Genomic DNA, 15034 nt, shown 5'->3' with positions numbered 1-15034 from the left:
TTAGTTTCATCAGAAGAAAATCATGCTAGCTCTATGAAAATAATTATGTTTCTCTTGTTTCAAGACTGAGTCCAGGTAATAGGGAGGGGTTTGAACTAGGCAATTACAAACCTTCTGCTCTCAAACATATTCTGTTTTAGCACCCTTACTATGAGAATTTTTATAGGACTAGACCTTAGTTTCTTCGGTGGCTCTCCCAGAGGAAAATGAAGTCTCTGGAGTCCAGAATTATTGTCTCTTTAAAGCATGCCAAAATTGATTTTGCTTTGAAAAAGGCTTCGGTCTAAATGTCCACCCCCACCACCACCTGACAGTTACTCAGCAGGTATATTTAAGTCTACAGATTTAATACCTTATCCTCCCGCTGAGACAAATCATACCTGTTTAACTAAAGCACATCATACAGCTATTAAAGCTATAGAATCTCTTTCAGGAGAAAATGTGCCAGTCTTCGTTTGAACATAAATGACTTGTCCTGCTATAACTGAGTATTTTTTAGATAGGTAGATACAGTTCCTCGCCCAGAACCACATCACACAATAAATTAAACCCTTATAATGTAGAAGCAACTATGGCTTGATTTTTAGGATTAATATCCTTACCCGTAGGAAATAAACCATGGGCTAGAAAGTCAAGCCTGCTGAATATTTTGCATTCTGTGAAGTAGCTGAATGAAAACCAACTCATTCCTGCTTCTAAACAGGCTCTTCAGTACATTACTAACATTGGCACTTTCAGTGAACAATTATACAACTTGGTCTAAAGTGCTTATGGCAGTGAGAAATTCATAACAATTTCCACTATAACTTAATGCCACCTATGTATTGCCTTCCTTAGCTGGCTCAGATTTGGCTGATCACTTTACATGGCAAGGCTACCAAATAATGCTTATCATACATTACAACTGATGCTATTATTATTGTTGCTGGTATTGTTATTCTAAGCAAATAATATTAAGGTTTGCTTATTAAAAAAAAAATACAGAAACAATCTAGTAAGGATTATCATGGCAAATATCACCTACTTCATTCTGGCCCAAATAATAAGCAAATTAGGGAAAACACGCTGAACACGGCTTCTAGCATTCTTTCCAACTCCTTACCAGAAGTAACTGTAGGAAGTGTTTATACTTTCTTATGTGTAACAAAGTAACATGTTCTGTCTGTGCATGTGTGTATATATGTCTGTGTATTTCTCCACAGGGACTAATCAGGATATATGCCTGTGTGTGTGTGTGCGCGCACGTGTGTGTCTGTCTTGCAGAGTTGAATCAGGGTAGGTGCATATTTATATTTTTTATTTATTTATATATCAAATTTGTCACCACCCATCTCGTTGAACGACTCTGGGCAGTTTACAAAACAGTTCAAAGCATATGTGTTACCTGTGTGCATGAGGATCTGATCCAGGCAAATGCATATTGTTGTGTCTGCATATATGAGAGGAAGAATGTGTGCACCTAATCAGGGTTGTTGCTTCTCTGTGCTTGGGTGTGTGTGTTTGCGTGTGTGTGTGCAAGAGAGAGAGGGAGAGAGAGAAACTAATAGAATGGGAAGCCCAGGGCTGGCTGCTTGTGCTCAACTTTCAGTCACATGGAGGGGGGGCTTAAGAATGGAGCAGTTGGTAGCATTCCAAGCCGCTGACCAGCTGACCCTCCATAGGGAGGCACTGGGAGGGGCAGCTGTCTGCGATGTAGCCTTCTGGTTGGATCCAGCCCATTTTCAAACTCCATATTTATTTTGATGGTGTCTCCCCTACACTTTATTTGGTCGTCTTCTGTTCAGTCTTCAGAGAGTTTTTGTGCTGACAAACAATCCCAAGCCCCTTGATTTAATTTATTTCCACTATTTGCTTGGGTGTAAAGAACAAAAAAGGGATCAACCCATTTTAAAGGGCAGTAGGTTACCAGAAGAGTCAGAGCAGTGGTCTTTTTATGGTGCGATCACCCTACTGCATTCATAGATTTTCATGGACGTGTCTTCTCCTAAGTTTGGATACACAGAGATGGCAAGGCTATATTTCTCACCATTCATGATCATTGGTCCTACTGGCTGTGGATAGAGGAGATTGCAATTGACGATTTAACCAACTTGCGATCATCTTCAATTCAGCTATCTTCAACAAGCTGAAAGCTATGAGCCAGTTAGGGCTTTCTCCAGCTGATCAGTGCTTGCCTGGACACTTGTTTTCCTCCCCTGCAAAATGAAGTGGTTTCCCCTTTTCCCTGGTACAGCAACTTTAGAAGTCATCTCCTGGTGGAAAAGGTGAGGGGTGAGCTCATCTTGCAAGATGCCCTATAGAGCCGTATGTCAAGCATTGTTTCTAAATTGGAGCAAGAGAGATAAATTTCACTCCCAAGGCATAGAGCAACAATCCTCCAGCACTACCTTTTGATTTCAGCTTACCATGTAAGAATGAGACTATTATAAGTATGTAATATGAATATATACAGTATATTTAATACCTGATTGAGACAGCCAATCCAGGAGGATATTGTGGCCAGAAACATCTGCAGGATTTCATCAAAATGATGAAAGCAATATCTCACTGCAAGTTCTACCCTTTCGTACTTGTGTGAGATGTCACAAAACGCTACAAAAGGGTTGGAGGTGACAAAACAACACTGTTTTTGTCACTCCCCACCCCCACCTCCATGATGCCTCTAATTCTGGTTGATGGTATTGATAGGGCTCAGAGGTAAAGGAGAATTAACATAGTCACATTCATCCTGCCCTTCTCTCCGAAAAGGCAAAACTAGCCCTGAAGTCTGATGGAAAAGGATCTTTAAAAATCAGACTTTAATCCAAGAGTGTCTGGAATTGTTTAACACAATAACCAGAACATGAATTGTTCCATAGTTGTCTATATAATCTAGCTTCTGATTGTATTTCTAGCAGTCTACACAGTTTCTTTCAAGGTGGATAGCACTTTCTCAAAAAGGAATTGACAACTTCCTTGCAATCATTTATAATTTCCTTTGTAATAACAAGCAGCAAAAAGCTTTTCAATAGTTTCTTATGTCTTTTAAGAAAGGACAGATTTGAAAAAGTGCTTATGATAGCTCTTTAGTGTGGCAAATGTAGGGATAAGTTTATGTGCTCTGCTTTCAGGTCTTCAACCAACATGCTTCAGGCCCTGGCAGCTTCTCAAGAGGTTCCCTTATGGTTGTGACTATAGCAATCCATGAAGAGACTCCAGCCTGAGGAATCTGCTCTCCCAAACCCATATTCAAATCCATACACACATTTATCACTGTGTGCTGAGTTAAATATTGTTCTTACATAGTATGTTTAGGAAATAGTTAATGAAGGGTATTTAATACAGTAAATATGCAACTCCATCCAAATTCGGATCAAGAGACTAATACGTTAACTGGGATCATGTGAGATAATCTAATAGCTACAGCATGGCCAATTATTCTGAAATACAGTTAGTCACTGCTGTGATGCATCATCTGTGTCATTTTGTAAAATTAGTTTGAACCCAGAAGATGCTCCCTAATTATATTTCTCTCTGCTTGCTTGATCCATGCCAGTTATTACTGTCCCCCTCTGCAAGAAAATAAAATTCATCTCCTCTGCTTGAGTTTTTGACTGTTTGTTTTTACTGATTGTGTGGAAAGTGCAATGTTTTTATCAAAACTGTATCCAGGAAATGATGTTCCATGAGTCATCCTGTCCAGTAACATTAGATCAGAAAGCATATTCAAATGCATTTAGAAGTGACCTCCAGCTGGTACCTTTTGATATGATTTAACATTGTTATGTATTCCTGTTTCCCCAGGCAATGAGAATTCCAGAGACCATGTGTTAACTGTTTGTTTCTTTCAAATGAAGGAATATGGGAGAGTTAATACTTATTTTATTTATCATTATAAAAGAAAGACATAACTGAAGCAAGTGGATTACTCCAATTAAATTGCAGCCCATAAAATCTTGGACTCTGTAAGGCTTACTCCTGAGTAGACATTCACAGGATCATGCTGAAAGCCCATAGATCTCTAGAGAATTATTAGATCAAAAGTTCTCTCTCTCTCTCTCTCTCTCTCAAAATACAAAGTGATATTTTAGTATTTCATTGCCACTTCTTTTTAGTTGATAAGGTATCTCATTTCAAAAGCTGTTCTCAGCTCATTTTAGACAATTAACAACCTATCAGCCTAACAAGGGATGGGAAAGATTACTGTTCTAATAGTATTGTTGATGTAATGGGTATGTCTAGCAAGAAATAATGTCCTATATGTATGTATTACACATATTTACAAAAAGGCAAGAACAAATGGTTGTGCATTTTTAGGAGAAAACTGTTCAAGTAGGAACAACTTTGTTCTGACTAGAGTGTCAAGTGGTTTATCTCCAGTCTGTCCAGCAATAGGAGCTACCATTAATCCACCAAGGTTCTGGCTGTATGCAAAACACATATCTTCTTTTGCCTTTTCATTGTGATATTCCCTTAAGTGGCTAGCAACACAGCATACAAAAACCACAATACACGTCTCTTAAATCTTAGGATAGCTTTTCTGATGTTTTATTATTCTTTTTGTCTAGTCCGAGATCGTGTACGATCAAAAATGGAAAGAGACATTTTGGCCGAAGTGAATCATCCTTTCATTGTAAAACTTCATTATGGTAAGATTTCTCTAACAGAGAATTCACATGCCTCTATGGACATTTTCAACTGGATATATCATACTGTACTATTCAAAATCATTATCCTATATTCTTTTTTAGCTGCCTGTTGAATGATGGTAGTGGTGGAGAACATATGCAGCCATAAGCCGTGGTTTGCCTACTCCTGCTGTAAGATATCAAGAATACAGAAGCATTTTCAGAACATGGAATAGTAGTATTTGGGAGGAAAATATGACTAAACCACTGCTTATGGCCATCCAAAGAACTATAAGCTACACTTAAACTGTCACCATATCTCATAATCAGAGTTATTTTCTCATTCGCATTCTGTGAAAAGTGACGATGTTTGACCATGATCCTGGTCAGGTCATTTTTGTCAGAAAGTCCCTTTCAAAGCAATTTTTTAGCACTGGAAAAGGGCTGCACTAGGCTAACAAAGGAATATGTGCCAGGGAGCCATTTATAAGTGATAGCTAAGAAAAAGAAAAACACCAAATTGACAAGGAAATTCAAACCATATTATTGATGTATTAGCATATAAACTAGCAGTGTCATTTCACAATCACACCAATAAATCCATTTTAACCCATTAATTTATTTGAGAGCATTCATTCATTCATTCATTCATTCATTCATTCATTCATTCATTCATTCAATCTTTGTTATAGTCGCCAAACTCCAATGGACTCTGGGCAGCATACAAAACCAGAAACTTGTTAAAACAGATAAAATATAAAACATATAATTCTAAAGATATGCTGTTTTTTTCACTCTGGATTTCTCACAGGAGCAAAAGCAAAACTTGCAGGAGCAAAAGCAAAACTCACAGGAGCAAAAGCAAAACTTGCAGAAATGTCAGGGAAGAGGAAAATTCAGAACTAGACCCTGAAGAAGATTATATATTCCTTCAAATATTCTACCAAGCAAAGTGGTTTGCTTAGTGAGGCAATAGGACAGCCTGCAGAAATCTGGGTCTTTGCAAGGTCTCTCCCAAAGGCAATAGGCCATCCAAAGAGAAACTCTTTTTGCTTGCTGATAAGAAGCACCTGAGCACAGGGGCGAGAGAGTACTTTTTCATAATATTCTCGTTGGTAGTATTTTCCCATGGGAGATGGAAGGTGGGAAGGAGATGGAGTCTTGAAAAAGGGTTTGTGGGAAGAGGAAGGAACTTTTAGGAGAAATAGATAGAAGTGTCATGGCTGACAACCCAAGATGGATCTAGACGGTTTTGGCTGTTGAAGCTTTTTGATTTTAAAAAAGAATGGCTACTGATCCTAAGAAGGCCTAGATAGTTTTGATCTGCTGAAGGAGTATTACTTCTAAGGGATCTTTAACTGTTCCAGGGCATGATCTGAAGAAAATCACAGAAGTAAGTTCAAAGCATGGCCCAAAGGCCACAAGGAGGAAGAAACACATTGGGACCTTTTCTTCCCTTCAGAGACTACACTCTGTGAGACAAGAATTTACATTTAGTTGGCATGTTAATCTACTCACACAAGGCAGAGTCTTCTAGAAGCAGGAAGCTCTACATGTCTAGTAAATAATGCCTTATTTCAGAATGCTTCTAGAGACTTTCATCTCAAGACTCTGATTTATCAGTCCTATCTTTCCCCCTGCAGTTGTATCAGTCATAAGAGAATGGAGAATGAAATATGGCTAACTAGTTGTAAATAACTCTTGCAAAGCCAAGAGTAGAAACTTGCTTCACTTGCCTTGCTTGTGTTAATAAAACAGAAAAAAAAAAGCACAAGAAGCATTTTGAGTCTGTATGTTGGATCAGATCCCATGACTCCACAAACATCTGTGACAGGTGATAATCACCTCTCCCTATTTCAAAAGGTACTTTCATAGAGTTAATTCATTTGGCATATTCATCAAGAAACTCAAAGAAGGCATCTTTTGAAACAGTTCTAGTATTCTGTCACATCTGAAAAAAAATTATTGGGAGATGTTGGGCTACATTTCTGAACCAATCATTTATTTTTCCAGTTTTGGTTTGTGATTTGCCTCTTCCATTTCTTTCTTTTTCTGACAGGGGTCTACCCATCCCACTGACTCATAATATATTTTTGACATATCATAATGTGCTAAACCAGGCATTATGCTTTGTCATCCATGATGAATAGCTTAATTTTATGAGTGAACCAGCCTATTATGATTTGTTCAAAAATCCATCGTTAAAATAAACTATGGTTTAGTGTAATGTGTGAACCCATCTTATTAGAATTATGCATAATAATGATTAAATTGTTAGCCACATCTAAGCACAGTTATAATCCGTGTAGAGTATTATTATTACTAAAAATTCAGCATTACCATTTTCTTCACTGTAGCATTTCAAACAGAAGGAAAACTGTATCTCATACTAGATTTCCTACGAGGAGGGGACCTTTTTACCAGACTTTCTAAAGAGGTAAGACCAATAGACTAAATGTTGGTGATTAACCAAAATAATAAATTGCTGCCTTTGTGTCTCTTCATAGCAGAATCCATCTTTAAGATTTCTTCTTTGTTTATGGTGTGCACATTTGGCACTACATTTTTATGTAAGCCATTTTGAGCACAATTCATTATATTTTATATAGTGGTGTGTTTCACCCAGCCTGTCTCAATCTGAGATTTTCTAAACCCTTTGGACCACCTCTTCTCATCCCTCAGCCAATATAGGTTTGGTAGTGGAGTGCAACACATCTGGAAAGTACCAAGATAGGGAAGGCTGGTTTAATCAAATCTTTAAAGTGTATTTATCTGCCAGTTGTGTTTTACAATCTGGGTTGCACTCAAATTTTATCTTTCAGAAATAGGACCATTGTTCTTTGACCTAGCTGTCATCTGATATTACCAGCAACCACTTGCAGAAACTAATTTGTCTGCGGTCTGTATTTTGAGACTGGGTTTAAAAGTCACGGCTGTAAACCTGGTCTAATTTGGGACTTTTTTCTATCCCATCTCCTGTTTTCAGTATCACCTAATCCAGGGCTCAGCAACCTGCAGCCTGACAGCTGCATGTATCCCCTGAACTCCTTTTTTGTGGTTGCCAGAACTCCCTTTGATTCCATTGCCAAATTTTAGCAGCAATACTGCTGAAAATTGTTTCTAGCATTTTGAGGCAGGAAACAAAAAGACTCAAATGGAAGCTTTGAAATTGATTTAACATAATTATAAAAACAAAGCAAAAGCCCACCCACTCCTCAGAATCAGGAAAAATCCTGGAAGATCCCAACCCTACACACACGTTCCCATTTTGCATCGCTGGTCCCATCCACTGAATCCATACCTTCCCCCACACAAATATGTTAAGCACATCCTGCCACAACCAAAATTTGGCAACTTTTATTGTAGTCTAAAGCAATAAAAAATTGCAGGACTTTCTGGCATTTTGATCAGCACTATTAAATCAAATAGTTTAATCAAATCTTTAAAGTGTATTTATCTGCCAATTGTGTTTTACAATCTGGGTTGCACTCAAATTTTATCTTTCAGAAATAGGACCATTGTTCTTTGACCTAGCTGTCATCTGATATTACCAGCAACCACTTGCAGAAACTAATTTGTCTGCGGTCTGTATTTTGAGACTGGGTTTAAAAGTCACGGCTGTAAACCTTTTATCCAGTTATGGATTTTGGAATAATCTATGCAAGATGGAATGATAATGAAGCTGGACTCCCTGAATCCTAATTTCCTTCCTTCCTGCCCAGTGCTTTGAATGATAGGCAAGAAGTCATCTTCTTGCCCATCCTAAAAACAGAAGTTCGCAAGGGATGAGCATGACCCAAAAGTTCTAAAAGTAGCTAGTAAACAGCAGGCTAAGATAATAAGGAAATGACTGCTGTGTCAAATTTTGCTTATAACATCCAGAATACATTCCCTGCTCTTCTCATTTCTGTCAGCCCTGGGGGCAAAGCACCATAAAGACTTGGAAAAACTTGGCCAGCCATCCCAGATTGTGAATGGTGATTAAAGCACCATCTGAAGAATAATAGAACAGCTGGGAAGAGGAGGAGGAAGGCCTTCTGCTAACCATTTGCTGGCAGCAGAGATGGCATTCAGTTGATTTCTTGGAACTGGCCAGCCATCAATCATAACCATGTATTTGTTCTAGCATCCAAACACATTCTCTCTTGAAATATACCTTGCTATGTGCCACAGAAGAGAAACCGTGCTTCTCTTCTCCCGCCCCCCCCCCCGCTCCTTTTTATGCTATAATCTGTAGGGCTGTGCAAAGTATTCAAAAGAGGTATCTTGCAACTTGCAGGAGGACCTCTTCTTGCATTGCTCAAGCATCCCCATCATTTGCAAAGCTGACAGAGCTGTTGTGGAAGCTGCTCCCAACTCTCTCCCGATGTGTATGCAAAGTATTTGTGCATGCACATGCATGGAGAGACAGACTAGAGTAGCTTCTGGACAGCTGGGTGAGCCTTGCAAACGATGCATGTTTTTTAACAGTTCAGGAAGTGGTGCTTTACACATTCCCACATTGCAAAGCACCTTTTGAATGCAATGTACAAAGGAATATAAATAATTGAACTCCACAGTTTACAGATGATGATACCAATCTAATATTTTAATTTAACACTGGCTTTTGTTAGAAAAACATTATTTGTTCAACTGGGCAAAATAGGGTATTTATTATTCTTTTTGAAACATAATGTTCACAGTGCAATTCTGTATATCTCTACTCAAAAATAAGTCCCATAGAATTCAGTTGGGCTTAATTCCCAGGAATAGTATAAGTTCATTTGCATTTTAGACTTGGTACTAATTCTACCTCCCTGCCTGCTCCTTCTCTGTCTGCCCACTATGTTTTAGTTGTTAGGTGGCTATTTTTCTATCTTAATTTCTATTTTAGTATCTTTATTCACAGATAAGTCAGATCTGACCTTTCTTCCTGTCCAACTCTCCCTTTCCTACTGATTTCATGGCATCCTTCCTATGCCTTCTAAATGCTGACCTGTGAGGGTGTTTCATGGGAAAGAGTTCCAGCTTTCCCATGCAGTGGGAAATGATGTTTCAGTGGCTGTATACCATATGCTAGGTTACTACTCTCAATGAAGTAGTTGTCCACTTGAGTTTTCAGCCACAGGTGGTTAGTAGCCAGTCAATCTGCCTCTAGTGACTGTTTCATTATCCTTTGGTGGGAAAGAAAAAAGATCTAAATCGACCAGCCTACGTTGGGTTAAATATATCAAGGCTGTCACTATTCACTAGGACTACCACAGCTACTATTACTGCTAATAATAATAATACAGTCACCTTTTTCTCACCTGTCTATGTGGCTTTTCAGAGTTTTCAGTCTGGGTAAATCACAGTGATTACTCAGCTCTTATTTCTTTCTAAGCAGCTGTGCCAATACCAAGTGGATGTTGTCATTACCTTAGAGCAGATGGACTTTAAAAGTCTCTTCCCGGGTGCCTTTGACCGCAGTGGAACTACCTGCTGGTTTCTTCCTGTGGCTTTCAATCTCCTCGGCAACTGAGATCATCAAAGAATAAGACACAGTCATCATATACTGTAGCTATCCCTTAAATGCACCCTATCCATTTCATTTTTCCATAAGAAAGCAAAGGGTACCAACTTCAGAAAATGCATGGTGAAACCCAAACAGATCTCCAGAATATTATTTTCAATTGATCTTTGCTGGCTGCTTCCTACATATATCTAGAAATTGTTGTTTGAGGGAGGAGAAAACCAACAGAAATCTTTTCTGTTTTAGCATGAGGATTAATCACAATAATTGTAATATTGGAAAATAAACCACTATGTAAGTTTTAAGCTCAAAAATAATGGTTGTATAAAGAACACAGGATTGGGGAGGGCAAATTACAAGTTTATTTTGAAAAGGAAGTATGCATACTTCAACAGGGTGACTTGAAATTTCTTTTGCCTTTTATCTATATTAGAGGATTTCCTCTGTAACTTTTTAAAAATGGGAGTCATAGCAAATACAATCTTATGAATGGTTAAGCAGATGAGTTCATTCTATGGGGCATTTTTCAGAACATGTTCTGAAAAACTGATTTATGCTGGCTTGGAGAAAACAGCATCAAACCTATTTGGCTTTTGTTTTCTAAATCTTTAGAGCTATTATATGTTAACAATAAACTTACTGGGTAAGATTTAAAAAGGGATATTAAAGAGAATTGGCATTTTTAGTTTTTTGTATGAAACAGGATGCATTGCCCAATTGTGCTACATAGGATAAATTCCTCTCTAAATGGTTTTAAGACTATTCCACTTAGCCTGATATTGTCAACAATGACTGGTAGTAGCTGTCCACAGTTTCAGGCAGAAATTTGTCCAGCTTTATCTGTAGATGTCAAATCTATTGCATTGCTTATTACTTTGCTATGGTCCCTTCGCCTAATTTAATTCCTTCTAATTCTAAATTGCTTCTCTTCTATTTGCTAAACTAATGTTTTGTCATTGTTTCTTTTAAAAAATCCATGGGGTTAATCTAAAGTTAGCAAGTCATGACCATTCTAAATTCCACTGATTTTAATAGATTCCCTCTAAATATGACTGAATCTAGCTCCATATAAATAAACTTGTTCCTGTATATTATACACTCTTTTCTATTTTTCTTTTTCCAGGTTATGTTTACAGAAGAAGATGTTAAGTTCTACTTAGCTGAGCTGGCCTTGGCTTTAGATCATCTTCATGGTCTGGGTATTATTTACAGAGATTTGAAACCAGAAAAGTAAGTTAATGCAGAAACATGTTATTTTAAATGATGTTACTTTGTTTTAATCACAAAATGTACATGAAATTATGTAGGATTTCCTCACCATTTTATCTCCTAAATTGCCTAACCCCAAAAGAACAGGCCGCATCATCTGGTGAAGAATAAGATAGATGATGGAAGAGAAATTATTGAAGCCTGAATTGAATTCTTCCCATATTTGGCATTGCCCATACTTTTGCCTCCATTTTCTGGTCCATGTAATTTCCAGTAAATACCTTTAATTTGTTCAGAATATGCTGCTTTTCCATTTGCTGAGCATCATCTAATGACAACATCACTGTTCTTTTAAGAAAAAAATTAGAACAGTTGATAGTTATTAGAAAGAACAATATAGATTCACTTTCTCTTTCTTATAGAAGGATAAAGTGCTGCTGGTGTACTCTGAATTACCTATAGATCAGGGGACTGCAGAACTGGATTGTTTTCTTAAATATAGTGCTATTGAGAAGCAAGGACTGAATACAGTACAGGCAGTAGGGTACAACCATTATTCATGGAAGCAAGCTTTGTCAAAGGCAACACAGAGAGGAGAAAATAGTATTTATTAAATAATAGTAGTGACAACTGTTAGTCTGTTAGTGTTGATTATTCATTTGCGTTCTATGACAGTCTGTTCTTAGCCTACCAAAGTTTTATGGAAGATCATTTCTTTTCAAGTTACTTTTCATGACAAAAGATAATTACATCTGAAAAGGAGACAGTGCAGTTTTCTTTTTTAGGCAATCTTTTTCAAACAACACACCTTGGGATGGGGGAATTATGTATCTCTTCTTAACCTCATTCCTAATGGATGAATATAAACAAATCTGAAGAACTACACATAAGGGAAGGAGGAATGGAGAGGAAAATCAAGAATGCTGTTTTTCATTATAGGCAATTTACTTAAAGTTCTAGACATCAATGACAGTCTGCTTTGATTTAATATAATAACTTTTCATTGCATTGTCTTCTAGCATTCTTCTAGATGAAGAAGGACACATTAAAATTACAGGTAAGGAGCACCTTTCTACTGCAGCTGTATCTATGTTATCTATTATATATCCACTTGGTGACCGAGCACCTAGCACATTTGGGTTGCCATCAGAACCCCAGGCTCATTACAACGTTTACCTCATTGCTGCTTTAATTTTAGCACTCCAAGCAGTGTGAAGCAGCCATGATATTAGTGCTCCCAACAATATTCTGAAATGGTGCATAGAATGTACTCATCTAAGCAACTTGGAACATTGCCTCTGCAGCCAGATAAGTTCACGGGTTCAGAAGAGCTGTTTACTTAGGAAGACATGGTCACTCTTTAGTCCTGGGAATATATGGGGCTGATGTGAGCTGAAGTCCAAAACTGAGCAAGAGATAGATAAATATGGATGGATGTACTTTTGGTGCCCTGATATATACTTTATTTGGAATATTCAAAGTGACTAAAATTATATAATATATTCAATTTTTTTAGATTTTGGCCTGAGCAAGGAAGCCATTGACCATGACAAGAGAGCTTATTCATTCTGTGGGACAATAGAATACATGGCTCCAGAGGTGGTCAACCGGCGAGGGCACACACAGAGTGCAGATTGGTGGTCCTTTGGTGTCCTAATGGTAAGGGGAAAACTCTACTGCAATTCACTGATTGATTGACTTATCAATAAGAGAATATAAACTCATTGTGAAGAGCATATTTATGAGCTTGAGAGGGGTTTTTTTGTTTTTGTTTTGCATTTATGTGACTTCTCTCTAGCCGCCCAGAGTCCCCCGTTGTGGGGAGATGAGCGGGGACAAGTCAAATAAATAAAATAAAATAAATAAATAATATTTACCACCCCTGTGGATCAGATCTAGGCTTTGTTTAGATTCAATGACTGTACATTTAAGTATGACTAAATCTGGGCCCAGCCCTATTAAATTCCTTTAGGCTGATCAGGGCAGTTCTTCTAGCCCAGTATGGCTTACTGTAGAGGCAAAGTCTTAAGCAGGAACTCTTTCAAGTGGAGGTGCTCAGGATTAAATCCAGGCTCCAATTCATGCAAAACTTACTACCATTAAACTGGGATATCTGTATATAAATGTAGAGTAAAAATTGACTGCAGATATTTAGAGCCATTTCCTGTGTTGTATTAACATCAGTCCTCTTTTGTCTTAAAATGTGATTTCAGCCGTTGTAGCTCCTGTAGTCCAGGTATTCATGACTTTTCATCCACAATTATACAATTGAAATAATTTAACTAGCATACTGCATGTAATTTGCATAGTTTTTCACAGTTGTGTGGGTAGTTTGGGAGGTACCAGACACTGGCATCTCCAAGGGTATGATGGCCATTCTTTATCCTGGATGAAAATGATACTAGAATCTTACTGAATCTTGTTGCTCCAAGTATTTAATTTTGCATGGAGGAAGGCTATATCCTTAGGTAAGAGTAGTCAGTGTATTATCAGCATGTGTCGACTGAAGCATTCTCATCTGTGAAATCAGCAGCACAGTAATTCATTGATGGTAAAAGTAGTATGTAGGAGGTCGTACCATCCAGACTGCTATGGTTTTCATTCCCTTCATCTGAACATCTTGGCAACTAGCTGTTGCCAAAACAGAATGTTTATTCATTAATTTAGATAATATACTAAATAGGAGTTTTTTCAGGCTCTTATGAACTTACTTCCCTTTTAATTCCAGTTACTTATTTTCTTTGCCATGGCCAGGTTTTCATCGAGCCACTTGGTATGTCACACAAGGCTGAATGCTCTGTTGTTTTCTTCTTCCATATGGCCTTCCAATAGAGTGAACCTTAATCTTTGCACATTGTACTAGCCCTGGCTTGTATAAGAAATATCTAGGAAAAAATCTGTACATAAATAATAATGGCTGGTTTTAAATAATACACTAAAACCAAATCAAATAAAGAGCATTATGGTTTAGTGTGATGTGCCTTAGTCTTAGAGATGAGGATTGTTCCTAATCTGTACTTACAGATCTTTGCACCCTGGTACTCCTTCCCCTGTCCATCTTGATACTAATTCTTTTGCCAAGGAATTGGCTATAGAACTTTCCATCTTCTTATCAGATCACTTTTCCCCAGCTCTCAACCTTTTTTATTGGGATTGACTTGTCCTTGCAGTTTTCCCACTGTGCCCTCTTCTGTAGAGGCTGTCCATACTTGCAAACCTGTACAGCCTCTCTCTCTCTCTTTTTACATCTAATCCAATTTGGAATAGGAGAGCAAAAGCGTGTCTGCTTCTGCCGCAGCTATGGCTCATTACGGAAGCACTGCATCACCATCCATAACATGCCGTTGCTAGGAAACAAGAGAGGTTTATTTTATAGACAGTTGAATTAATGTAAAAAGAGTGGTCAAAAGACAGGGAAATTAAATTGCCTGAGACTGGTCTTTTAAGGATTATGAAGCGGCTAACCAGTCATTCAGAAATTGGAAGTTCCTGACAGAGGAACTGAAAATACAAATATATGGGGAAGAAAAGAAGGCATTGGAGACTTACCATAAGAGGGACAAAGGAGACCAGTTAAAAGGCAGAGATGTTAGGGAGAAGCCTGGTATAGCCTGGACCACTTTCAGCCTGGTGCAGCTGAAAGTGGTCTACATCTTCATAAGTTGACCATATTTTTTTATTTCTGATTTCTAGTCCATTGCAAGATATGTCCTTTGTTTCTAAGGCT

At 37.9% G+C, this 15034-nt stretch overlaps 1 protein-coding gene and 1 long non-coding RNA gene across 2 annotated transcripts in view; one reads left to right on the top strand and one right to left on the bottom strand.

Moving 5' to 3' along the window:
* Positions 1 to 15034, top strand: part of RPS6KA2 (ribosomal protein S6 kinase A2) — a 128286-nt gene that overhangs the window by 63214 nt on the left and 50038 nt on the right. The window contains exons 4-8 of the mRNA XM_007420488.3: positions 4548 to 4628; positions 6965 to 7044; positions 11222 to 11328; positions 12327 to 12364; positions 12824 to 12966. Coding sequence (XP_007420550.1) covers positions 4548 to 4628; positions 6965 to 7044; positions 11222 to 11328; positions 12327 to 12364; positions 12824 to 12966 — 449 coding nt within the window. The remainder of the gene's footprint in view (positions 1 to 4547; positions 4629 to 6964; positions 7045 to 11221; positions 11329 to 12326; positions 12365 to 12823; positions 12967 to 15034) is intronic.
* Positions 1264 to 15034, bottom strand: part of LOC148217117 (uncharacterized) — a 71104-nt gene continuing 57333 nt past the window's right edge. The window contains exons 4-5 of the long non-coding RNA XR_015796580.1: positions 10005 to 10103; positions 1264 to 2322 (exon numbers count right to left, since the gene is read on the bottom strand). This is a non-coding gene — a long non-coding RNA (uncharacterized LOC148217117). The remainder of the gene's footprint in view (positions 2323 to 10004; positions 10104 to 15034) is intronic.

The sequence above is a fragment of the Python bivittatus genome, unplaced genomic scaffold, assembly GCF_059951505.1.
Source record: "Python bivittatus isolate LINGU-HERP-01145 unplaced genomic scaffold, Pbiv_v1 ctg000020_np1212, whole genome shotgun sequence".
NCBI lineage: Eukaryota > Metazoa > Chordata > Lepidosauria > Squamata > Pythonidae > Python > Python bivittatus.
The sequence above is the reverse complement of the archived record's forward strand: the minus strand, read 5'-3'. Positions and strand labels throughout refer to the sequence as shown.